General features: G+C 39.8%; 1 protein-coding gene and 1 long non-coding RNA gene across 3 annotated transcripts in view; one reads left to right on the top strand and one right to left on the bottom strand.

The window, feature by feature from the left end:
• Positions 1-4,942: 4,942 nt before the first annotated feature.
• Positions 4,943-19,933, top strand: SLC25A46 (solute carrier family 25 member 46). Of its 2 annotated transcripts, none has more exons than XM_040655481.2 (8): positions 4,943-4,977; positions 6,984-7,026; positions 10,049-10,106; positions 10,604-10,681; positions 11,343-11,443; positions 13,397-13,453; positions 13,873-13,930; positions 17,707-19,933. In XM_040655481.2, exons 1-8 carry the CDS (start codon positions 4,953-4,955, stop codon positions 18,283-18,285), a joined length of 999 nt encoding a protein of 332 aa, XP_040511415.1. In that variant the 5' UTR covers positions 4,943-4,952; the 3' UTR covers positions 18,286-19,933. The 2 variants fall into 2 exon arrangements, with proteins under 2 accessions (XP_040511415.1, NP_001007831.1); NM_001007830.2 differs by having other exon boundaries at positions 4,955-5,301.
• LOC124417523 overlaps positions 18,937-22,909 on the bottom strand; it is a 19,610-nt gene continuing 15,637 nt past the window's right edge. The window contains exon 2 of the long non-coding RNA XR_006932462.1: positions 18,937-22,721. This is a non-coding gene — a long non-coding RNA (uncharacterized LOC124417523). The remainder of the gene's footprint in view (positions 22,722-22,909) is intronic.

Genomic DNA, 22,909 nt, shown 5'->3' with positions numbered 1-22,909 from the left:
GTCTACAGCCATCAACCAATAATTTATCCACCAAAAAATTCAGCCTTCAAATCTTTGTCTTCCCAATTCAGAGATAAGGAGGAGGTGTGGGACCATGCCAAAGGCCTTGCAAAAGTCCAGGTAGATAACATCAGTTGTCCTTCCTTTATCCACCAATGCCATCACTCCATTATAGAATGCCACCAGATTAGTAAGGCATGATCTGTCCTTCACCATAGGTGAAGCTAGGCTGGCTGTCTGGATCAGCTCCTCATCTCACATGCACCTTAACGTAGCTTCCAGTAGGATCTGCTCCATTATCTTTCCATGCAGAGACATGAGGCTGTAGTTTCCAAGGTCTTCTCTTCTGCCTTTCTTAGAAATGCAACAGAGGTTTCCCTTTTCCATTCACCAGGGACTTCATCTGACAGCTGTGACTTCTCAGATGTGATGGAGAGCATCCTGGCAGCCACAGAAGCCAGCTTCATCAGGACGCTGCAATCTGTGAGTCATAGAATCATAGAATCACAAGGTTGGAAACGACCTGCAAGATCATCTAGTCCAACTGCCTCCCCATTCCCATTGGTAGCACAAGCTACTAAACCATATCTTGTAGCTCCTCATCCAGATGCCTCTTGAACACTGCCAGGGACGGCGACTCCACCACCTCCCTGGGCAATCTTCCTGTGTTATCTGGCCCCACTGAATGTACACATTCACTCTCATGAGGCATTATAACTTGCTCTGCCCTTACACTGGGTGGGGTTTTGCTCCTCTGATCCCCACCTGGAGATACAGGGGCATGATGTGTGGGAAGCCTGAGTGTCAGTGAAGAAAGAGGCAAAAAACCCACTGAGTATCTCAGCCTTATTCATGTCTGTTGATGCCAATTCTGCCTTCTCATCTATTGGAGGGGGCACAATCTCATTTGTCTGTCTCTTCTGGCCAATGTACCTACAGAACCCCTTCTTGTTATTTTTCACTTTCCTCACCAAGTTCAACTCCATCTGCACTTTGCCTCTCTGATTCTATCCCTGCACATCTGGGCTGCATTTTTGTCTCTAAATTAAAGAGACGTGAATGTGACAGAAGCATCACTTATTGTGTAAGTAATTGGCTGGATGGTCACATTTAGAGTTGTGGTCAATAGTTCAATGCTGAGGTGTGCCTGCAGCCCAGAAAGTCAACTGCATCTTAGGCTACATCAAAAGAAGCGTGACTAGCACATTAAGGGAGGTGATTACAGTGGTCTTTCAGTATTTAAAGAGGGACTGGAGGAAAGATGGGGAGAAACCTTTTATCAAGGCATGCAGTGACAGCTAATGGTTTTAAACTAAAAGAGGGAAGATTTAGATTAGATATGGGGAGGAAAAGGTGGTGAAACATATAGAATGCCCCATCCCTGGAAGTGTTCTAAGGCTGTAGCAGACCAAAGAAAAACACTTTATCTGTGGTATGTCTGTAATTGTCTCAAACTCTTGCAGGATAAGACCATCACCATGACAACAGGTTAATGGCTGAAGATGTGGTCAGAGAAGAGATCCCTGTGGAGGCAGGACAGACATGCTCTGTCCAAAATTCCATTGTTCCAGCAGAGTTGTTGACAGCACACTTGTTATCAGTGAATTTATTGACATCGAACTTGCTAATGATGAACATCACAAATCTAGCAGGCAAAAAGAATGTCTGAGAAAAATTCAGGGGAAGACTTCAAGACTTTGATAATACTTTGAAACTTTGGAACTTCTGAACCAGCACTCTCACAGACCAAGAACCCCTACGCACTTTGGCTAGAACAACAATAGAACCCAGATAATCTTTTTCTGTCTCTGTCTCTGTCTCTCTCCTCCACTCCCTCCCTTCTCTTTCTGTTCCCTCTTAAAGTTGTTAAGTAATGTAAGGCTTATTTTGATTTCATATAAAGTCACATAGTTTAGCCACAAGGCTTAGACAGATATATTTTAAGAGTGCCAATATTTTTAAGATAATTTTAGTACAGAGATTCTCATTAAAATTGTGTTTGGACCTTGAGTGTTGTTTCACCTTAATTTAACAGAGGAGATTTGCAAATAATTTGGTCACCTCTCTCTCCCTTCACAGGCAGGATATGACAAAGGCCATGTTGGATGGAGTTTTGAACAATCTGATCTAATCAAAGGTGTCTGTACCCATAGCAAAAGGGTTGGGACTAGAAAATTTTTAAGGTTTCTTCCATCTCAAACCATTCTATGATTCTTTGATTCAATTACTTTTGAGAAGGAAGGCAGGGAGGAATGAAGGCAAAAAGGCAAGAAGGTGACCTCTGAATATCACCAAAAAAACACATTTACTCTGGAACAAATAAGCAGCAGAAACTAGGTATTAGATATGTTAGGTAGAAAAGTTAATTTATGTTTTCTTATGCATATTGAAGAAGACATACACAGAAGGTTTGCATGTGAAATAGCAGTGGATTCTCACTGAGTAATTAGCTGGCTTTCTGCATGTAGCCTCCGAAAGTATGGATGTATGGATGCATGCATAGCCTGTGAATGCATTGGCTGATAATAAGCTAATTAAGTGTACACAGAGTTGATGATAAGCTGCTGAGTGAGATACATCTGTTTATTTTGCATACAGGATTCTGAATGACACGGATTCCCCCTCCTTGAAGCAAAAGCTGGAAGGAGACTGAAGTTGAAGCGTGGCGGCCGTATTTCCCACAAAGATCTAGTCGCAGGATGCCACTTTCTTCCAACCTTTATGACATTACACATAAAAATATTTGCAAAAAGAAAGTGAGGCAATGCCTTGGAATGTCTTTCCTCAAATATGCCTGTAGAGTCTGAAAAAAGAAAAATCACTCTTCCAGAAAATTGTTTTTAAGAGGAAGAAAAGATATGGTAGCTGGCAGGTGCACATAAAAATCTATTTAAAAGGATGGTGTTTATTCATAACATTTTCATTCCCCCTCACACACATACAGACTCAATGAATCTTGCCTTACAAAAAAACAGGTCTGACTTCATACATGCAGTTTACTATTTTTTCAGTGTTTAAAAGGATTAAAAATACTGCATTTTTCTTCAGTATAAGACTTTCTTCCATATTCTCTAAGTGAAAAAGTCTTGCTGTATGTCCTATTCAAGAACCTTTTTATTGCACTTCTTACCTGTAAGTTGGTCATTGCTTACAAGAGAGAGCAGAAACCAAGTCCAGAGATGGTACACCTGGCCCTATAGTAGGTCACATGGGAATTTATTTCAAGTGATCATTAGTATACAGAAGCTCTGTCTTACTGTAATGCTTGAATAACTTAGCTTGCTTCCAATTTGTTGTAATTGTAAAACCAAATCTTAAAATTGTACTCTCTGTGTTTTCTTTCAAACGAAAGAAATAAGCCCAAACTTTTGCTGAATGATTTGAAAGTGAGCCATATGCTGCGGACAAATGATCAGAGAAACACCAGAGGCTGGAGTTGTGCAGAAGATACAGATTCTACCCTTGCATTTCCCACTCCTGCAATTTCCAGGGAACTAAAAACATGTAACAAACAAAAATATGTAAAGCCATTTTAGGTCTTTATTTCCACATGGAAGATATCTTTATTGTTCATGCTACAACTTTCCTACTGTAGACTGATAACACGCTGCCCTGTTGTGCAGAGTGCAGCATTTTCTCTGATATCCACTATTCCTGTAATTCCCAGAGCCATCTTCTACCAGATCAACACTTACCCTTAAAGACCTCCTCATCCCAATATGTACCGACCAGATCTAGGCTGGACCTGTCTTAGACACACAGAGAAAAAAATCCGCTTTGTTTTTAAGACAGAAATTACCTCTAAACCTAACATGAACTGCAGTGTTTTGGCTCCTGCCTCTTGGGGAAGTTGGGTCTTCTGCCTATTCACAAGATCAAAGCATCATGTTTGCAGCAGACCTGCACTTAGTGGGAAACTGTCATGGCCCAAAGGAAGGCAGCAAATCTGCACAGGCCTTCTCTTGCTGCAGGACAGAAGGGCTGCAGCTCACCAGGCCATTTCTCCCTACCCAAACAAGGACACTGACCCTTTAGCCAGTCACGGGAAAAACCTGAGTCTCCCTGGTAAGGCAGAGCTAATGTTTAATGGGCAGAAGGAGAAGAAACCAGGCAAAGCTAAGAAGATTTAGCACCCTGTGACAGCAAAACACAGTGAGCATTCCTGCTGCAAGTCCTGTGTGTAGACCTGAAAGGATTAATGCAGCTTAATCTGGTGTACAAAGAACAAACAGCACAGGCCAGCCCAAGGCCCAGCTGTTGGTGCTCTTACAGAATTGCAAATTGTAGAGGTTGAAAGGGGCCTGTGGAGATCATGTAATTCCAAACCCCTGCTACAGCACACTTCCTACAGCAGGTTATACAGGAAAGTGTCCATACATGTTTTGAGTATCTCCAGAGAAGGAGACTCCACAGCCTCTCCAAAGCAGCCTGTTCCAGTGCTCTGTCACCCTCAAAGGAAATAAGTTTTCCCTCATGTTCCGATGGAACTTCCTATGTTCCAGTCTGTTTGCGCTGTTCCTTGTTCTGTCATTGGGCACTGCTGAAAGGCGCCCGGTCCCATCCACTTCACTCCTGCCCTTTAGATATTTGTAAGCACTGGTGACACCCCCTCTTAGTCTTCACCAGGCTGAACGGTGCCAAGTCTCTCAGCTCCAGGCCCCGCGGTTCTCAGTGGACGCCTCAGGGCAGAAAGGAGGCCAGCTCGCCCAGCCGGCTGACAGCAGGCCCAGCCGCGCAACACCCGGATCGTACAACACCGGACGAGCCCCGACGCGCTCACCCACGCCCCCTTCACGAGCGCGGCGCCCTATGTCCTCGCCGATCTCAACGTTTCTCCTCCAGTGCGACAGGGGGCGCCAGCGCTCCTCTGCTCTCCGAGGAAAGCTCGACCCCGCCGGAGAAGGGGTGCCATTGGAACACCCTGCTGCCGTCCCCGCCTCTTCCCTGATCACATGGCCCTCGCTCGGCTTCAGTGGGGTGGGGTTGGTTGTTAGCGGTCGGAAGTGGCGGTTGGGGGCGCGTTAAGTTGCTGCTGTTGACGGCCCGCCATGCACCCGCGGCGCCCCGAGGGCTTCGACGGCCTGGGCTACCGCGGGGGCGGCCGGGAGGAGCCGTGTCCCGGTGTCAGGCCCTTCGGCGGCGGCGCGGAGATGGGTCACTGGGTGACCACCCCGCCCGACATCCCCGGCAGCCGCAACCTGCACTGGGGAGAGAAGACTCCGCCGTACGGGGCCGGGACGCCGCTTGGTGCCGCCGGTCTCAACGAGGAGCCCGGCCTCGGGGCGGGCGGGCCCGGCGCCGGTAAGGGAGGGTCCAGCTCAGCGGTGCGGCCCGCTCCCCGTTCTCGCGGCCCTGGCCACCTCTCCTTTGCGGGCAAGGGCGGGCAGGCGGCGGGCCTGGGCGCCGCTCGAGTGCGCTGCGCTGACCTCCGGCTGCCCGCGATGGGCCCAGCGCTGCCCGCACGGCACGGGGAGGAGAGCCTGCCGCACCCGTGCCCGCGGCACAGCGGCTCCGTGCATGTAGGACTGAGAGTGCCCGAGCGCAGCCTGCGACTCCTGGCCGAGCGGCGCGCGGTCCGCTCCCCTGTGCCCGGATAAATGATACTCTGCAGACGTACTCCGCCTTCTGTAAGAGTAGGAGGTGGCTGTGGGTCGGATGGAGTGTTTTGTTGCTTAATGTCGATGTTGCAGACCGTCTTCCGGTCGCTTTATTGCTTTGCTGAAATGTACAAGGGTTGTTGCACCAACTGTGGGAGTGATAACGGCTGTCACGCATGGTGGTGAAGGAGCAGTTGAGCTGACTCCTGGTTCGAGGCTTTTCCATCTACTGGTATGAGACAGTAGAGACCTGTAGAAGCACAGTATCGTTTTATGCCAGTTTGGGGTGAACTGAAAGAAACTTTCTAAATCTAGGCTACTGAGCATAGACTGCTTGAATTAATAGATGATCTGGAGTAGCTCATATGCACTTAAGCATCAAAGTTCTGTGAACAGCTGGTTTAGTTAAAACTTAGTTTGTTAATGGGTGAATCGTTTTTTCAACCTGCAGTACTCTGGATGTTTAGAGTTGTCTGTGTACAACCCCACTGATGAAAGTGCTGTGTAACACACTGCTTCTTCATAGATATTCTGAATGTACCTTCTCCTGTCCTATCTATTCCCAGTCACTATGTTGACTCTACATGTTAAAGAGCAGATAAAAGAGTTGCTGTATCATTGAGTCCAGCCTCTATGAGTGCAGAGTGGCTTATTGTTCCTCGTAGGAGAGCTGCTGTGTCTCTGTGAAGCTCCACTGGGACTATCTGTGGTTACAGTCTGCATTCACCCAGTAGTTTGAACATTAATTTTCAGTTGTGTTTATAGTTCTTCTTAAAGCTCTTCTTAAAACTGGTAGTTCCAAAGTGTAAATATACGGTAACAAGCAACAGGTAATTGAACCCACTACTCTAGTTGCAGATTTAGTGTTTTTAGTAACTAGCCTTTTAGCAAACGAGTGGAATTAGAAAGCTGATTTGAAAACCCTTGATTTTTGTCGTATTATCTTTTCCAAAGTTTCTCTTTTTACTGTGCTTGGTTTTCAAGTTAATTCTGCCATAAATAGCTAAATTTATACTTCAGAATTGTTGTAAACTTGTGAATGAAGTTAGTCTTTTTAGATATTAAAAGGTTCGATTTTCTGAACTTCTTGTTCATTTCATCTCCTCTTTTTCCTGTAGTTGTTTTAAATCTTATTTCTGAAAGTGTGCATAAATCCAAGTGCAGTCCAAAGTACATATATTCTTGGCTGAATCATTTTTTGTATCTTCTCTTGCTGAATTGTCAAGAATGTTGTGGTTTAGTAGCTGTAGCTTTTTGAATCAAGTATAACATAAAATAATTTGGGGCTGTTTGTTGCGGTTTTTATTGTTTTTTAGTTTTTTTCCCTAATGGTCTGCTTGGCATTTATCCCCTCTGTGCTATATAATCTATTTTTGTTTCTTTCAGAGCAGCTGAACAGGTTTGCAGGATTTGGAATTGGCCTTGCAAGGTAAGAATTCTGTATTGCTTTCAAGCAGTTACGATATAGGAAAGCTGTATTTGTTTTATGATCCTCACTTATGTTATCTGTGTTATTTTTATGCCTATAGACTTACACAGTTGAAGTGCTTGTACAAACCTGCTATTTAAAATCCATTTAGGTTTCTGTTATTTTGTTTGTCTCATAATTACCCCAGAAGCAGTGAATTTGAAACTTCTTCATAGCAATCTGAGAATAGCACAAAAGTTTATTTTCTTCTTTCTATTAATGTACTTAAGTAATGTGTTTCCTAGGAATATGCAAGTATCTTTAATGTCAGTGTATTTTAATCAGTAATGTTAACCTGACTAGTTGGTCTAATTTTATGATCTTGGTAATATTAACTACTGATAATATTTGTGAAAGTAGAGGATTTAAAGTGTTTAAGACTGTTTTCAGAACCTAAAATTGTCTAGTGTAGGTATTTTGATAAACTGGATTTATTTATTTATTTTAGAATTCCTGCTCAGTCACACTCAGCTGATGAGATTTTTTGTGGTCAATGTACTGATGGATCTTGTGAAAGGGTGGGAGGTGGTTATCTTGTCTCAAAAAAGTATTGAATAAAAAAAAGTTTTATTCCTTGTTGAATGTGAGATTTGCTTTACCAAAGCATGTGAAACTTCTAAGAGTGCTTCTCTCTTCAGAGAGAATAATCAGAGTACATGTGTTAGTTTCCCAGTTAGCTCAGCACAGGAAAACACATCTTAAGTTTTTTGGGCAGCTGAGGTTCTTTTGACATACTTCTGCTAAAAGAGAAAGATCTTCCAGCCTGATCTGCTTCTTCCCCTATTATCGTCACCCTCGATTCCTATCAGAACTTCTTTTAACTGAATTGAGGCAGTTAAAGTGCAAACAAATCAGGGAAAGAGCTGGATGACTTTTTGCTGTTTTGGTGAGGCAGGTTGGTTTACCTGGGAGCTGACTCTGCAGGAGCCAGTTAGTCACCTAGAAGTAGTGCCAGCAGTGGACCGGAGAGGGGAGGGATAAAGAAGAGGAAATAGGAGTGACCATTTCTGGCAAGTAATGAGTTGCTTAAATTAGGTCATCTCATCTCATGGAATTACCTGTCTCCCTTCTTCCACTGCTTCCCTTGCAATGATTCAGCTTGCTCATTGCTCAGCCTTACTATTAATGTTGAGGTGGGAGGGAACTGCCAAACATGTTAAGAGTTATTTAATTTTTTTTAACCTGATGAAACTAATGAACTCAGGTGAGAGAAGCAAAGTGTGGAGCCATACAGCAGGATCTTGTTCATTTCCTTCAGCAGCATAGAGGTGTTAGCATGCTTCAGTAGTCCTTTGGAACCATGTATTTCAAGTTAATCAAACGTAATGTTTTTTACATCTTGAGTACCAGGGCTTCTAGGACTGTAAGGTGGGCTTGTGGTTTTGAGAAAGAGCTTATGAACATTGTACCATTCACATCAGAAATCCTGTAAAAAGAACACCCACAAAAAGAAAGGTTAGTTTCTGTCAAGTTAGCTGAGTTGGCTATGAGAAAGGCTGAATGGATAGCAATTGAAGTGTGAGGAAAGCTTTGCCTTACTGGTAGAAGCAATATACGAATTAGCTCAATACCTTATGAAACTTTGGGTTTAGTGTATTTGTGTGTGTATATATACACACACATACGTGGTTGTTGTTGTTGTTTTTGCCAATACTTGCATATCCAGAGAATTAATACTTGCTTATCCAGAGTAATATCCCCCCTGTTAAAAATCAGCTCCAAATGGCCAAATAAGTTGGTGGTCACAGGTGTTACCTGGAATGCTTAGGCAGAGTCTGGAGGTCTTGATTTTCTAATCTTTATACTGAATTTGATCCATGTGCAGATAACCACTTGGATACCTTCAGATGACAAGCTTTTTTATGTGGCTGTGACCAGAAATTTTACTTTAGAACTGAGAGATTTTTCTTATACTAGTTTGATTGAGTACTGTTTCTCAGGCAAAGAAGTGCGATGTTGTTTTGGAGAAGTATGTTTTTCTGATGAAGAAACGTGTGACTGAAATTCAAAAGTAGCTGTTGATGACAGTCATCTACCCTTTCTAAATAAGGTCATGATTAATCCCGTGGTATGCAGAATTAATATAAAATTGGAAAGTAACCCCTCCAATATGCTGCCTCTGACTTGTTTCCTCATCTTATGCAGAGGGAGGGTTTAAGAATTTTGGTACATTGCTTTGCCTTTAAAAAGACATATGTATATACAAGGGATGCTCCAAAAGCAATGCCTCCTATTCTGTTATCTTGGCCTGCAACACCAGAGGCACATGTTGATGGTATGGCAGTAGAAGGTGAACTTTCCTACCAGCATTCCATTACGTTTTGTTTCTGTGTGACAGATAGCAGCAGAGAATCAGAGAAAGTGGTGACTGACACAGTAACACACCTGTGCTTCATACACGCTTTTGAATTCTGCCACTTGGAAAAAATTGTACCCATTGACATTCGTGGTCACGTGCTGAATGTTTATGGAGTCCAGACAGTAGATATGAGTACAGTGAGTGGTATATTTCAGCAGTGGTAACAACTGTGTGAAAGACAAGGCATGTTCTGGACTACCATACACAGCTTCTGCACCATGAAATGAAGAGCATATCAATTAGCTCATGTGCTAATGATGGTGACTATATTGAAAAATAGCATTTTGTAGCTGGGAGTTTGCTCTGTCAAACAATGTTACTGTGCTTTTTGCATCTGTTGTAGTTTCCATGGAAATAAATAGGAGGTATTACTTTTGGAGCAACCCAAGTACATATATGGGCTTTTTCATTGTGAATGTATGTGCTGGGTGTTTTTATACTTGTTCATTTGTAGAATTGGCATGCTGCAAGGTAGCCCTTCAGAATGCCTTATTCATTTGCAAGGTAATGCATATTTTTTTCAAGTAGTGATCAAATGCTGTTAGGGAATAATAACAAGCCTGTTTCTCATAAATTTATAGCTGTTTCCAGTGCTTTAAATACACTTCTCTTTTTTTTTTAAAGCCTATTTACAGAAAATGTGTTGGCCCATCCTTGCATTGTTCTGCGTCGTCAGTGTCAGGTATATCTTTTCTGTTATCTCTTCAGTCAGATCTTTTCAATGCTTGATGTTGTCATATTCTGTAGCGTATAAGAATACTTTATAATTCTTAAGTAGATACTGCAGTATACATTGTTATAGTTTTGTTTGTAGTGTGCATTTTTTCTGCTCTAAAATTTAACTTGAGCATTCTTTTTTGTTTGGCTAATGGAAAATAAGTTACAGCAATTGAGATCCTCAGCATCTCTGAAACAACTTTCAGACCCAGGTTACTAACAGGATGTTTTGTTTCAAGTATTTTCTTTTCTGTTCTTCTTTGTTGTTTACGTTTGCACCGTACATACACTTAAAAAAAAAAAAGTTTTGCTTGTTTCCCTGGATTTCAGTGAGAATATATTCATATATTGGTCACTTTAGCTGACCTTTACAGAGATTATACCTATTTTGGAAGTGCTTTTTTGTTCAGAGTTGTAATTTCTATATGTTTATAAAACTGCAGGTGTTTATATTTTTAACAGGTTAATTATCATGCTCGGAATTATCATCTCACTCCATTTACTATTGTCAATATTATGTACAGCATCAATAAGACACAGGTCAGTATTTGGGGTCAGGCTGCATTGGAGCAATGAATGTTAACTATAATACATTTATGTACAGACATCTTCATTTCTTTATGCAACTGATGGTAAAACATACGGTCACTGTAAGAGGTGGGGTTATGGTCCCAGAAATGTTTCAAAAAATAGTGATCAATTTTTCTGATGAAGTGTATTATTTAGTGGGGAAGGCTTGTGTATTTTAGAAAATAAGAGGCCCTCAAAACTTTTTTTTCCTATTAGGATACTAAAAAATAATGAAGCTTTATTTGTATAAAGGGGTTAACTGTTAAGTAACTACATCTGAAGACAGTATTGTATGAATTTCCAGTTCTGCATAGTCTTGTGGGAGGAGAAGGAGGAGAATGGAAATCTTCATACCCAAATCAGAAAGCAGTAAAAATCAGTGTATCTAAACATCCTGAGTGTATTTTGTCCAATGAAAATGGCATTACATTTATGATAGAGGCCTCTAAGTTTGTTTCATGCAAGTTTCTTTTGAGTTGAAAATTACTTGTCACCTGGTTTGATGGTCTTGAAGTTTAATGGTAGAATTGTGACCCTGTGCAGCTTGGATTTGCTTAGATTTTATGCAAATGAGTAACATATTGAAGCAACATAAAATATTTTCACTATAACTGCATATTTCAAAACACAGGGTCCAAGAGCTCTTTGGAAAGGAATGGGAAGCACTTTCATTGTTCAGGGCATAACCCTGGGAACAGAAGGCATCATCAGTGAATTCACACCTTTACCAAGGTATTGCGTGGATTTTTATTGCTTCTGACAAAATGTTGACTTGTAAGTGTTAGAAATTTAACTTCAACTAAATTTAATTTAAATTTTTGAGAAATTTGAGTTGAGTCAGACGTTGAGTAGACAGCTTCAGCACAGTGAGGTTATCTTGGCAAAGGTCACTATGTAATTAAATAGTAATTTAATTTCTGGAGGCAATGTATGTATGTTTGCCTATTGGTCAACTATAAAAATAACACTGCAAATTGGTTTGGAGTGACCAACCCTGGAGTTATTCAAGAAACATTTAGACGTTGTATTGAGGAACATGGTTTAGTGAGAACCATTGGTGATAGGTGGACGGTTGGACTGGATGATCTTGTAGGACTTTTCCATCCTTGGGGATTCTAAGATTCTATAATCAAAAGTTAGTAAAAAATACTGAATAGTCACAGAGCACACACTGAAACCGGTGAAGTGATAAAGACCTTTCTTGGATTATGTGTTAAGGAAGGGGAAACATAAAAGTAACAGATTTAACACGAAGCATAATTGTGTTAAGTCTGAATTGACCAAAGGGGTTAAGAATTGTCATAGCATTGAGAAAGCTGAGTATTCCCATTTTTAATGTACACAGAGAAACCTAGTACTTAAAGAACATAGTTTTAAATTTAAGAGACGTAGGCAGGCTGAATCGAAGTACTGTTATATGACATGTGCATGCATACTAATAAAAGTCAGTCTTTGCAGGTTCTAGCAATTATCAAAGCATTAATAAACAGGTTGCATGGATTCATACTTAAGCTTTTTGCTCAGCCTTCTCATTACTGAAATTCCCAGGCATATACACTTTACTCTGAACATGAGTTCCTAGTGCTACCTTCAAGCGTGTGCCACCATAGAATGTAAACAGTTCCAACTGAATTGGAGAAGAGATCTGGCAAAAATTGTCTTGTATGTGTGTTACCCCATGCAGTTTTCTACTGGACACTTCAGTGGTAGTGTGCATCACTGAGCCATTGCAGGGAGGTGGAGGTTATTGCTTTTAGCAACAGTTCCACCATAAATGGAGTTAAATAAATCTTTAAAGAACAAAGGATGCAGTGAAACGTCTTCAATTCCGTATTGCAGCATTCCCCATGATACGAAAGGGGCTTGGAAATGCATGTTAACGTTTATGTGGCAAGTTGAATGTTGTTCTGTACTAGACAAACTCATTCTGTATTTCACAGAATCATTGAAGTTGGAAAAGACCTCTGAGGTCATCAGGTCCAACTGGATGAGAACTGAAGCTGAACATTACAGCTTAGTTTTCAAAATTCAAGTATTTCTGACATTTCAGATAGAAATGTCTTTACATTGTAGGTATTTACCAAATTATGGCTGTTGAATGTCATGTTGAGCTAGTGTAAGATTTTAGTCAGGCAGGATGTAGTTAACTTACTAGTCACATCTTGAAATGTGTAACTAGAAAATTCTAACTTAAAGCTGACTTTAAAAAAAAAAAGGTATCTTAATATACAGTGCATGAATTTTATTTTAATGAGGTATGTTAGAGACCGGTCTTGTCTGACTCTATCAGAATATCATGTAGGTCTTTTGGAAAGAAACAGATGAACAAAAATAACTTCAAGAAATAGAAAGAATGTAACTAATTCAAAATACAATGAAGAATGTATTTTGGTAAAGCAAGGCTGAAATGCTGAAATTTCCACTACTTCCTGAAAATGGCTTTCAGTGACTTATTAATAATTAAAAGTTTTTCTAAGCTAACTAGTAGGCCTGAATAACTTTTAAAAAGTTAACTACAATGTATTAATTACACATGAAACTGAAGGATTTCCTGTAGTGGAAAGATGAATATCTAGAGTAGCAGTAGAATGCCAGTATGAAAACAGGAAGTTGATACCCCTGAAATAAATGCTTAAGGGTAACTGTTCTTATACATAGTACAGTAAATCCTGCTTTACTTTTTAGAGAGCTTTCACATAAATGGAACCTCAAACAGATTGGTGGACACCTTCTTCTCAAAGGGTAAATATGGCATTATTATTAATTATTTAAGCATCAATTATAAAGCTAGTAAATGTATAACAGTACAATCTGCAAGTGTTGTTACTTGACAGGATGCTTATAGTAATTCTCAAATTCTGATTTTTTTTTTTAAACAATGTTGATTGCCTGTGTCAGTTTCAGAAATTATATTTCTGGATCCCTGTGTCTTTATGGAGACGGTATAATTTGAAAGATTGATTTCCTCTTTCATTAGATTTTAATAAATGAGACTTGAATTGATCTATCATGTGAGAGTAGAATTTCACATAAGTTCTGAACATCTTGACTTATTAATGTGTTTTTCAATATTTCAGTTACTGTTCTGCCTTATGCGTGACTTGGTAGATAACTGTCATGTGCATATATGACTAAAATTGTAATATTATTGATTTCTACAGGTTAACACATGTGATAGCAATGCCTTTTTATTCTGCAAGTCTGATTGAAACTGTACAGGTAATTTACATATATATATCATTTTGAAAGGTGCTTTATTTTCTTTATAAAACAGATCACTTTGAGAGGTGAATCCTTGGATTTGCATTCAGATTTGTTGCAGTAGTTGTATTGGTTTTGCTTGAGGCTGTATGTTTTATTAACTCAGGTAAAAAGTATTTATTATGATGGTTATTTTGGTTGTGCTGTCTTAAGTGGAAATATAGTATAATAAAGCACACTTGGACACAGTGTTCCAACAGTCTGTATTATGGAATAGCAAGTCACATTTATGCATTCTAGAAGACATATTCTAAAGAAATCTTTTCTGTATAAAGGTTTTAAAAGGCCTGCTAGGCAGGTTACTGGCATGAACCCTGACCCCTTACCTATAATGATTACAAAGCTTTTCCAGTAATTCAACTTTGGTCAAAATACCAAGGAGTGCTTTTCCTTTTAAATTTTTATCTAGTTCTTCTTTAGTCATCAAAACAAATTTCTGGAAAGTTTCAATATGTCACTTAGGATACCTGTTCTGTAACAGTACAGAGTAAACCACAACACTTATATTTCAGTGAGTGGTTGGATTCAGTGAGTTCAGTGTTCCATTCCAAAGATTTGCATGTCTTTTTGCTGCTGACGGCACTCTTAACTGTAAAGTGAGCTCTCATGAAGGTGATGCAGGTTAGTCGTTCATGTCATTTAATCATCAAAGTAATCATTTTCATTCAGGAAAGTTCTTAAGTACTATTAAGATAGATTTAGACCCAACTTTTTAAACCTATAGTTCAGCTGTTTCTGGGCGTCAGTGAAATAGGATGTTTTCTGTAGAGAAGAGACAAAAAATGTTGGGTTTTTTTTTTTTTGTATCTTCTTAGTTTAAGAATGTATTTACATACTGGAAGGCCACTCTTGGGTCTCCCTGGAGCCTTCTCCAGGCTGAATAGTTTCAGCTCTCTCAGCTTGTCCTTGTAGGAGGGTATTCCATCCCTTGGATCACTTTTGTGGCTCTTCTCTGGACACACTTTAACAGGTCCACATCTCTCCTGTACTGAGGGCTCCACATTTGGGTGCAGTACTCCAGGTGAGGTCTCTCCAGTGCAAACTAAATTGGAAGGATCCACATCCCTTGACCCTCCTGGCCACGCTTTCTTTCCTTGCAGCCCAGGATGCAATTGACTTTTTGGATTGCAAGGGCACTTTGCTGACTTATGTCCAGCTTGCCACAAACAAGTACCCCAAAGTCTTTTTTGGCACGGCTGTACTCACTCCTTTCAGTGAGGATTGTTGTGAACCAGGAATGAGATCTTGCACTTAGTAGACAAAACATGAGTAAGAGTGTCACCCAGGCACTTGATAGATAGAGAGATTTTCTTACTAGGAAGTATTGCTCTGAACTTGTGGAGGTGGGATGAGCAAAGTCAAGGCACAGATGGAACTGAATTTGGCAATGGATATGAAAAAAAAGAAAGGGGTTCTGTGGGTCATAAGAAATAGAGGACATTGTACCTTCTCTGATAAACGAGAAAGGAGCACTAGCAGCAACTGACATGGAGAAGACGGAGGTACTCCACAAGTTCTTTGCATCAGTCTCCACAGATGTCTCGCTCCAATTTATAGGAGGGAGAGGAGGTTCTTTGAAATATGTATGCCCGGCGTGAGATTAAGAAACAACAGTTCAAATGTTGGTCTGACCAGAATAGTCTCTTACAACAGACAGTCATGCTTTCCATGCCTTTCACATCCTTGCATGTGTAGGCAGGGTTTGGGAGAGCAAAATTCCTCTCACTTTAAGAGAATCATAGAGTCATAAAATTGCTCAGGTTGGACAAGACCTTAAAGATCATCAAGTTCAACCACAACCTAAGCATACTACCCTAACTCTAACAACCCTCTGCTAAATCATGTCCCTGAGCACCACATCCACACTTTTTTTTTTTTTTAGACACATTTGGGGATGGTGACTCAAGCACCTCCCTGGGGAGAAGAGAAAGCAAAAGATGATCTGATGAGACTGAATGTGTACATATCTACGGGGCCCAACAACATGCATCCTAGGGTTCTGAAGGATCTGGCTGGTGTAGTTGCTGAGCCACTCTCCATCCTATCTGAAAAGTCATGGCTATCAGATGAATTCCCCAGTGACTGGAAAAAGGGAAACACGCTCCCATTTATAAGGGAGAAAGAAAGTCTCAGGAAACTCTAGGATGACTAGCCTATGTTGACTAGCCTATGAAACTCTAGGATGACTAGCATCTGTGGCAGTAAAAATCATAGAACAGCACCTCATTGAAGTTGTGTTAAGACACATGAGACAAGGAGGTGATCTGAGGTAGCCAGCATGGCTTCACTAGGGGAAAATTGTGCCTGATGTATATGGTGGCCTTCCACAATGTAGTGATGTTATGGTGGACCAAGAAAAGCAAATGATGTAATCTACCAGGACTTGTGCAAAGCCCTTAAGGATAGAAGGGTTTGGGGGTTCTGGTCGATGAGAAGCTTGACGTGAGTGAGCAGTGTGTGCTTGTAGCCTGCAAGGCCAACTTTGTTGTGGCTGCATCCGAAGCAGGGGTAAGGAGGGTATTGTCCCAGTCTGCTCTGCCTTTGGTGGGTCCCTATGTGGAGAATTGGATCCGCGCCTGGGGCCTCCAAAGCAAGAAAGATACAGAGTTACTTGGGCTCATCCAGAGGAGTCTACAAAGGTGATCAGAGGCTGTTGCCCCTCTCTTAGGAAGAAAAGTTGAGGGAGTTGGGCTTGTTCAGCCTGGAGAAGAGAAGGCTCTGAGTAGAAGATCTGTTTGCGTGGCCTGACAGGAATTGGAAAAGGGACATTAGTTTTGAAGTAAAAGGGGACGTTTACTTTATGTGGCAGGGGGACATTCTTTACTCAGAGAGCGGTGAAGCTCTGAAACAGGTTGCCCAGAGAACCTGAGGATCCCCTATCCCCAGAGATGTTCAAAGCCAGGCTGATTGCAGCGCTTAGTGGCCTGATCTAGCAGGTGGCAGCCCTGCTCATGGTCATAATGTTGGAACTCAGGGGTCTTCAGGTTCCTTCCAGCCCAAGCCATTCTGTGATGATTCTATGCTTATTAAGCAAAAACAAGCAAAAGGCCAAAACAGTATTTCCCACAACCTTTTAAACAAGCAATCATCTATGTAAAACTTTGTATGTGAAAGTCATCTTACAGGATCTGTAAATCTGACAGAATTTTAGGCTCTGTTAAACTGTGTTTAGGTATTTTACTGAATAGATGTGTTTGTGCTGTATTAAATGTATTATCCAGTGCTTGGAAACATAATCATTGACTTTCTAACTAGAAATACAAAGGAGTTAGTGTTAGCATTTTTCATTTATTTATGCTGTTTCCATTACTGCAGGGGACAACTTATAGAATTTTACATTATTCATGTGCTGTAAGAGGACAATTACAAATTGAAATACTCATTGAAATACCTTTAAGTGTTAGGCTGTAGTTGCTACAGCTTTTGTCTTTTACATTTCAAGCCAGTAGGTGGCGTGTTTTGACAAATTTAAGCACGGTTTGAGGTGACAATAGCAATATGAAGGAGATGAGATCTCCGAGTTTATAATATATTAGTTATTCTTAAAGACTGGATCAACAAAATATTCTGAAGTATTCGAATTAGTTATGAATGAAGAACTTGAAATATCTGTATAGCTGCTTAGACTTAATAGCATGCAAATACATATTTATCTTAAGATAAAATTCAGCAGATGTAGGTGTCAGTGTGGTTCTGAAATAGCACAAGTCTTAACTAATCCATTGTGCTTGTAGAGTGAAATCATTCGAGATAATCCTGGCATTCTGGACTGTGTAAAAGAAGGAATCGGCAGAGTTGTAGGCATGGGAGTACCCCACAGCAAGCGCCTCCTTCCTCTAATGGTCTTGATTTTTCCAACTGCTCTACATGGAGTTCTTCACTACGTCATCAGTTCCATCGTCCAGAAGCTTGTTTTGCTTTTTCTGAAGAGAGAGAATTCCCACAGCCTTCCAACAGAGAGCTCCACTTCTGTGCAGAGCATGCTGGATGCGTATTTTCCAGAACTTATTGCTAGCTTTGCTGCTAGCCTTTGTGCTGATGTCATGCTTTACCCACTGGAAACAGTTTTGCACCGCCTTCATATTCAAGGGACGCGCACAATAATTGACAATACAGACCTTGGCTATGAAGTGCTTCCAATCAATACTCAGTATGAGGGAATGAGAGACTGCATTAATACTATAAAACGTGAAGAAGGAATGCTAGGTTTTTACAAGGGATTTGGAGCTGTTGTAGTACAGTATACCTTGCATGTGGCTGTCTTACAGCTCACCAAAATCATTTACTCAACACTGCTTCAAAATGTTTCTTAATCTGTTCAGGTGTGGATTTAGCACTGTGGACATGATACAGTTGTACCTTATTGTTAAAAATTAAGTCAAAAATGAAGTTGAAAGAATCTACTCTGTAGATTCTGCCTACGTAGTAAAGCTTGTTTTAAAAATGCCAACTTCTAAATATCATTCAGAAGTACAATTTAAATTGAAAATGATAAACAAATATAATATGCAGTCATACACAAGGGGATCATATTTCAGATATGGCTGGAATGAGGATTTACTTTCCCTCTTACCAGTTAGCTGAACTAAGGGATGGGTATGAGTTTATAATCTTTGCTATATAAACATCACACCTGATAATTTGGACTGCTAGGCAGTTTAAAGAGTTTTTTTTCTTAAGTTGTAAGAACTTTGAATGGGCGATAACTTTACCGGTCTTTTTAAAGTGTTTTCAGCTTTGCTTTTAATGCACCTGTGGAAACAGAACTGTAAAAGTAATTTAAATAGACACAAATCATTGAAATTACAAGCATGTAGACACCTTATTTTGCTGCAGTGTAGCAGAAGATGAATCTTTTGCTTCATACAAAAATAACAAAAACTTCTTTGGGGATAAAATTTCACAGAATGTAATGTGTAGCTGTCTTACAGTTTGTTCACAAAGCTTACAGTAACTAAAGCGTGTGAATAAAGCAAATTAGAAACCAGTGTGTGCACGTGTAAGCCATTCTTAGTCAACTTTCCACTCATAACTTCAGTTAAGTTTCATTCTGCTACTTTGTGCAACAGTAGAATAAGCTTGCAAATGTATTGTGTCAATGTTCAAAATACACTGAAAGCATAAGAGATTAACTGGCTGATTTTAGAGTTCTTTTTGTTAGATTGGAGGAGTATATACAAAATTACTTACTTAAAGTTTAGCACTGATGTCCTTTGCTTAAGATCTCAGCTGGATTAGATATTTTTGTGAAGCAGAACTAAGTCTGTTCATGTGCAAGTAACTACTGAAATGTAACGTTTTCCCCTCTTCCCCCAGTAAATCAAGGCTGTCGGTCTGGAAATTAGTTTTTATCACTCTAAATAAATTACTCCTTTGTTTCATCAGTGAGTATGATGAAGACTTGGGGGAGGGCGGGGTGACAGGATGGTTTTAGCAGATACAGCAAGCATGTGGAGAGTCACTTCTAAATTACATGAAAGGTTATTAACCTTCACACTTTCTTATGGCAAGTCTTTGAATACTTGATTGATAAATTGATGTTCATTTAATCTTTAAACATTGTATAGTGTTTACTGTTATGGAAAGTAGTCATGGCTAAATAATGAAGTTTTGCTATTTGTAAGCTCTGACTTGAAATCAATTGCAAGTCTGCATTATTAAAGTAACTTTCATGTCTTTTAAATAAGTGCTGAAGTGGAAAATGTAGTGAAGTTGGGAACTGTTTTCGTTTTGAAATATTGTTAATTGGAAATCTAGTGTATAGAATGGAAGCAATCAAATAAAATGAGAATTCACTAAATATTTTGAAGTAATTCACTGGAAAGGCAGCCAAAGGAATACTGGTTTGTATATTGTATTTTGTTGTGTATATACTCTTTAGTGACTGTTTCGAATTGCTCAAATTTTTGAAGTGCAATAATATGTTGAATTAAAACTACATGCAAGAGCATGGGTAAAACACTCTATTCTTAGGGTTTTTTGTTTGTTTGTTTTTTAAAGTTTCTGTGAATATGAAGAGTGAACCATATCAGAGAATTGTCTGATTTAGAAAGGATCCTGGCAGGTCATCTGGTCCAGGTTCCTGCCCTGTAACTAAGGGCATGTTGGAGAGCAACGCTGCAGATCAGTCTATGAAACTGGACAGTAATGTTTTTCTAGGAACAAAAAGGTGTTTTGTCGTATAAAGGCATGCCCTCCATTTGTGTTTTCTCACAGAGGAAAGATAGGACTGTTCTGAGAACTCATGGTATACCGTGCTAGAACATTCACTTCTATCAAACATGCTCTCATTGCCAAGAGTTCACAGTTCTACTTTGCTCTGACAGAAAAGGGTGTAGCATTAAGAAGGGTGAGAGCGTGTTGTCAACTTTCTGCGACTGTTCTGTAGTGGCAAAGCAGTTTGCTTTGTGCTATTAATTTTGGTCCTCTTCCCATCAATTGCAATTAATACATTTTGATTCTTAATGTGCATGTGCTTTACCTTCCAAAAAACCTAATTTATTGCTTTGTCTGAAGTTAAATTCTTACCCATGCAAAAATGTGAATGAATTGTGAAGAGAGGTTATCTTTTTTTTAACCTTCTTATTGTACTATTGTAAATACATTTCTACTTTCATTTGCATCTTAAATCCAGGTTTAAGAGAACAGGTACATAGTTGTTTGTCTCAAATGTGTAATCAATCAGTGGCTTTAGCACAGTGCATCACTGAAAATTATAAAATATTGCTATAGAAAGTGAGTTCAAGTTTCTGAAATATGAAAAAACAGTGTGTACTCTTCGTACAGATACAAACTCAATTACATTCTTATATATTGTTTTCCTTCATTTTTGAAGAGTTGATTTCAGGACAGTGAATATTTCTGAAGTATGACTCAATGTAGTGTTCCCACTCAGAGGAGGATTATTTGGCTTCTTACCTACATATACATTGTAAAAAGCAAGCTTTGATGTGAGGTAGCTGATAATAGGTAAGGCAGGAAACTTCCACAGGTTACAGCACCTGGGAACCATCACAATTATCTGCTTATGTTGTTTCATAAGACTGCCTTTCAAATCAGATGTGTCATTCGGTTCTGTTAGAACAGAGCTTTCAGGTCTAATTGTAGAATGGTTTGGGATGGAACGGACCTTTAATATCATGTAGTTCCAACCCCCCTGCTAGGGAAGCAATGTTGATACAAGTACTACAAGTCACGGTGAAGTACTGTATTCTTCAGCAAGATTTCAGATGCATTCCTTTCAGCAGATCTACTTCATTGCACAAGTTGATCCAGCTCTGGGTCCAATCTGTAATACTTGAGATGTGGAGTGTATTCTAGAGATCTATGCAGAACTTAAGACTATCAAATTATATGCTTCTTTCAGCTCTTCTGGATCTAGCAGCAGCTTAATGTAAGTACAAGGCAAGTATTTGAGCTACTGCACTTACTGCTGCTTGTTCTGTCTGAGCTGGTCCTTAAGCTGTCACAGTCTTTCAGCTCCTACATGATGACATAAATCAGGCTTGACTTTGCATTAATATGCAATTTCTTGGTCGCTGTATATATATTTCTTGGTTGGTTTTTCTTGGTATAATTAGGGGCTAGCAGCGGTCCAAATTTTTACCTTTTAATGAGCTCTAAGGAAGAGAGCTCACATAACAATTTTGTGGACTAAATGGTTTTTGATGGAAGTTTGGAGAGCAGCATGTAATGGCAGCGTTTCCTCTCCTGTGTGGGAAAAGGTGCCGATAACAAACTGAGTAAACCATTTCTCTGGCTTGTTTTAAAAGATAAAATGCAAACCTGTAGCAGGGGTAGAAGAATGTAAGATCTCTGTTTAATAAAAAACTGGTGTCATCTGTTTTAGAAGCAAATCTAGTTTTAAAGAGGTGGGTAGAGCTTTATACTTTCATACAGTCTTTACATCATCAAAAAGCAGTTAACTGTTTACACTGGTGTCTGCAGTTTGCCAGATGGTGAACAAAATTGGAGTGTGGGGATGAAATGTTGAAAATTATATGTAGAAATTGCCCCAAAGTGCTGATTTAAGACAGTAGAAAAATGTTTGCAGTTTCACTAAATTAATGAAACCGAAGTACAACTGTCCAGTATCTACTATCTCTCACATTTTAAGTTAGAATCACAAAGCATTTAAGTCTAGCATGACTTTTTTTCCCCTAGTGAAAATCAGTTACTTCAACTTTTTCAATATGAAACAGAGATCTGCATCTTCTTTTCTAACCAAGACAACCTTTTAGGGAAAGTAAATAATATAATACAATAATATGCATGTTTAATACTGTTCAAAGTCTTGCTCTTATTTTAGTCTTAAGTTTCTCATTACAGTAAATCCTGGTCAAAAGGACATGTTGGGTCAGTATTTACTTTTTTCTCTCATCTTTGCTGAAACAATTTTTGTAGACAACTGTTCTTAAAATTGATGTTCCTGAGCATTGTTGATTCTAGGGTCCATCCAGAGAAGAAAAGCAGTATATCTGCTTTGCTGTAATAGTGAGTATAATTCACTGAAGATTTTTTGGATCCTGAATTTATGTATGCAGTGTATGAGCTTTCAAGCAGGTTATGTCCTATGCTCAATTACATGCCTCAGAATATTCTCCAAAAGAACCCATATGCAGTTGCTTTGGTTGTTGGCTCCTCACTCATACTAGCTCTGTTCAGTACTATTCAAAGTCTGCATAATACCTTCGATGTCCTTTCAGACTGCAGGTGTCTGGTCCATACAGGCAAGGTAATCAGTCTAAACCTGTGGAAAAAAAAATACAAACACAGGCAGGACTTTTGGAGAGCCTTACCCATGGTGTAACTTCATGTATGCAAAACGAGATGAAGTGGAGGAAAAAAAAGAAGGCATTGAGGGAGGATTCTTCATGCTGGGTATGTGCTTACCAACATGAGCACCTTGACAAGGATGTGCATGTCAGTTTAATGTTT

Source organism: Gallus gallus, chromosome Z (genome assembly GCF_016699485.2).
Source record: "Gallus gallus isolate bGalGal1 chromosome Z, bGalGal1.mat.broiler.GRCg7b, whole genome shotgun sequence".
Taxonomy (NCBI): Eukaryota; Metazoa; Chordata; class Aves; order Galliformes; family Phasianidae; genus Gallus; species Gallus gallus.
This window is presented reverse-complemented; position numbering and strand designations above follow the sequence as displayed.

What these genes read in the sequence shown, in the direction of transcription:
- SLC25A46 (NM_001007830.2), top strand. Translation starts at nt 5,049, where the DNA reads ATGCACCCGCGGCGCCCCGAGGGCTTCGACGGCCTGGGCTACCGCGGG. An exon ending in TTCTGCGTCGTCAGTGTCAG is followed by an intron (nt 10,107 to 10,603) that starts GTATATCTTTTC and finishes TATTTTTAACAG; the next exon opens with GTTAATTATCATGCTCGGAA. An exon ending in ACAGCATCAATAAGACACAG is followed by an intron (nt 10,682 to 11,342) that starts GTCAGTATTTGG and finishes TTCAAAACACAG; the next exon opens with GGTCCAAGAGCTCTTTGGAA.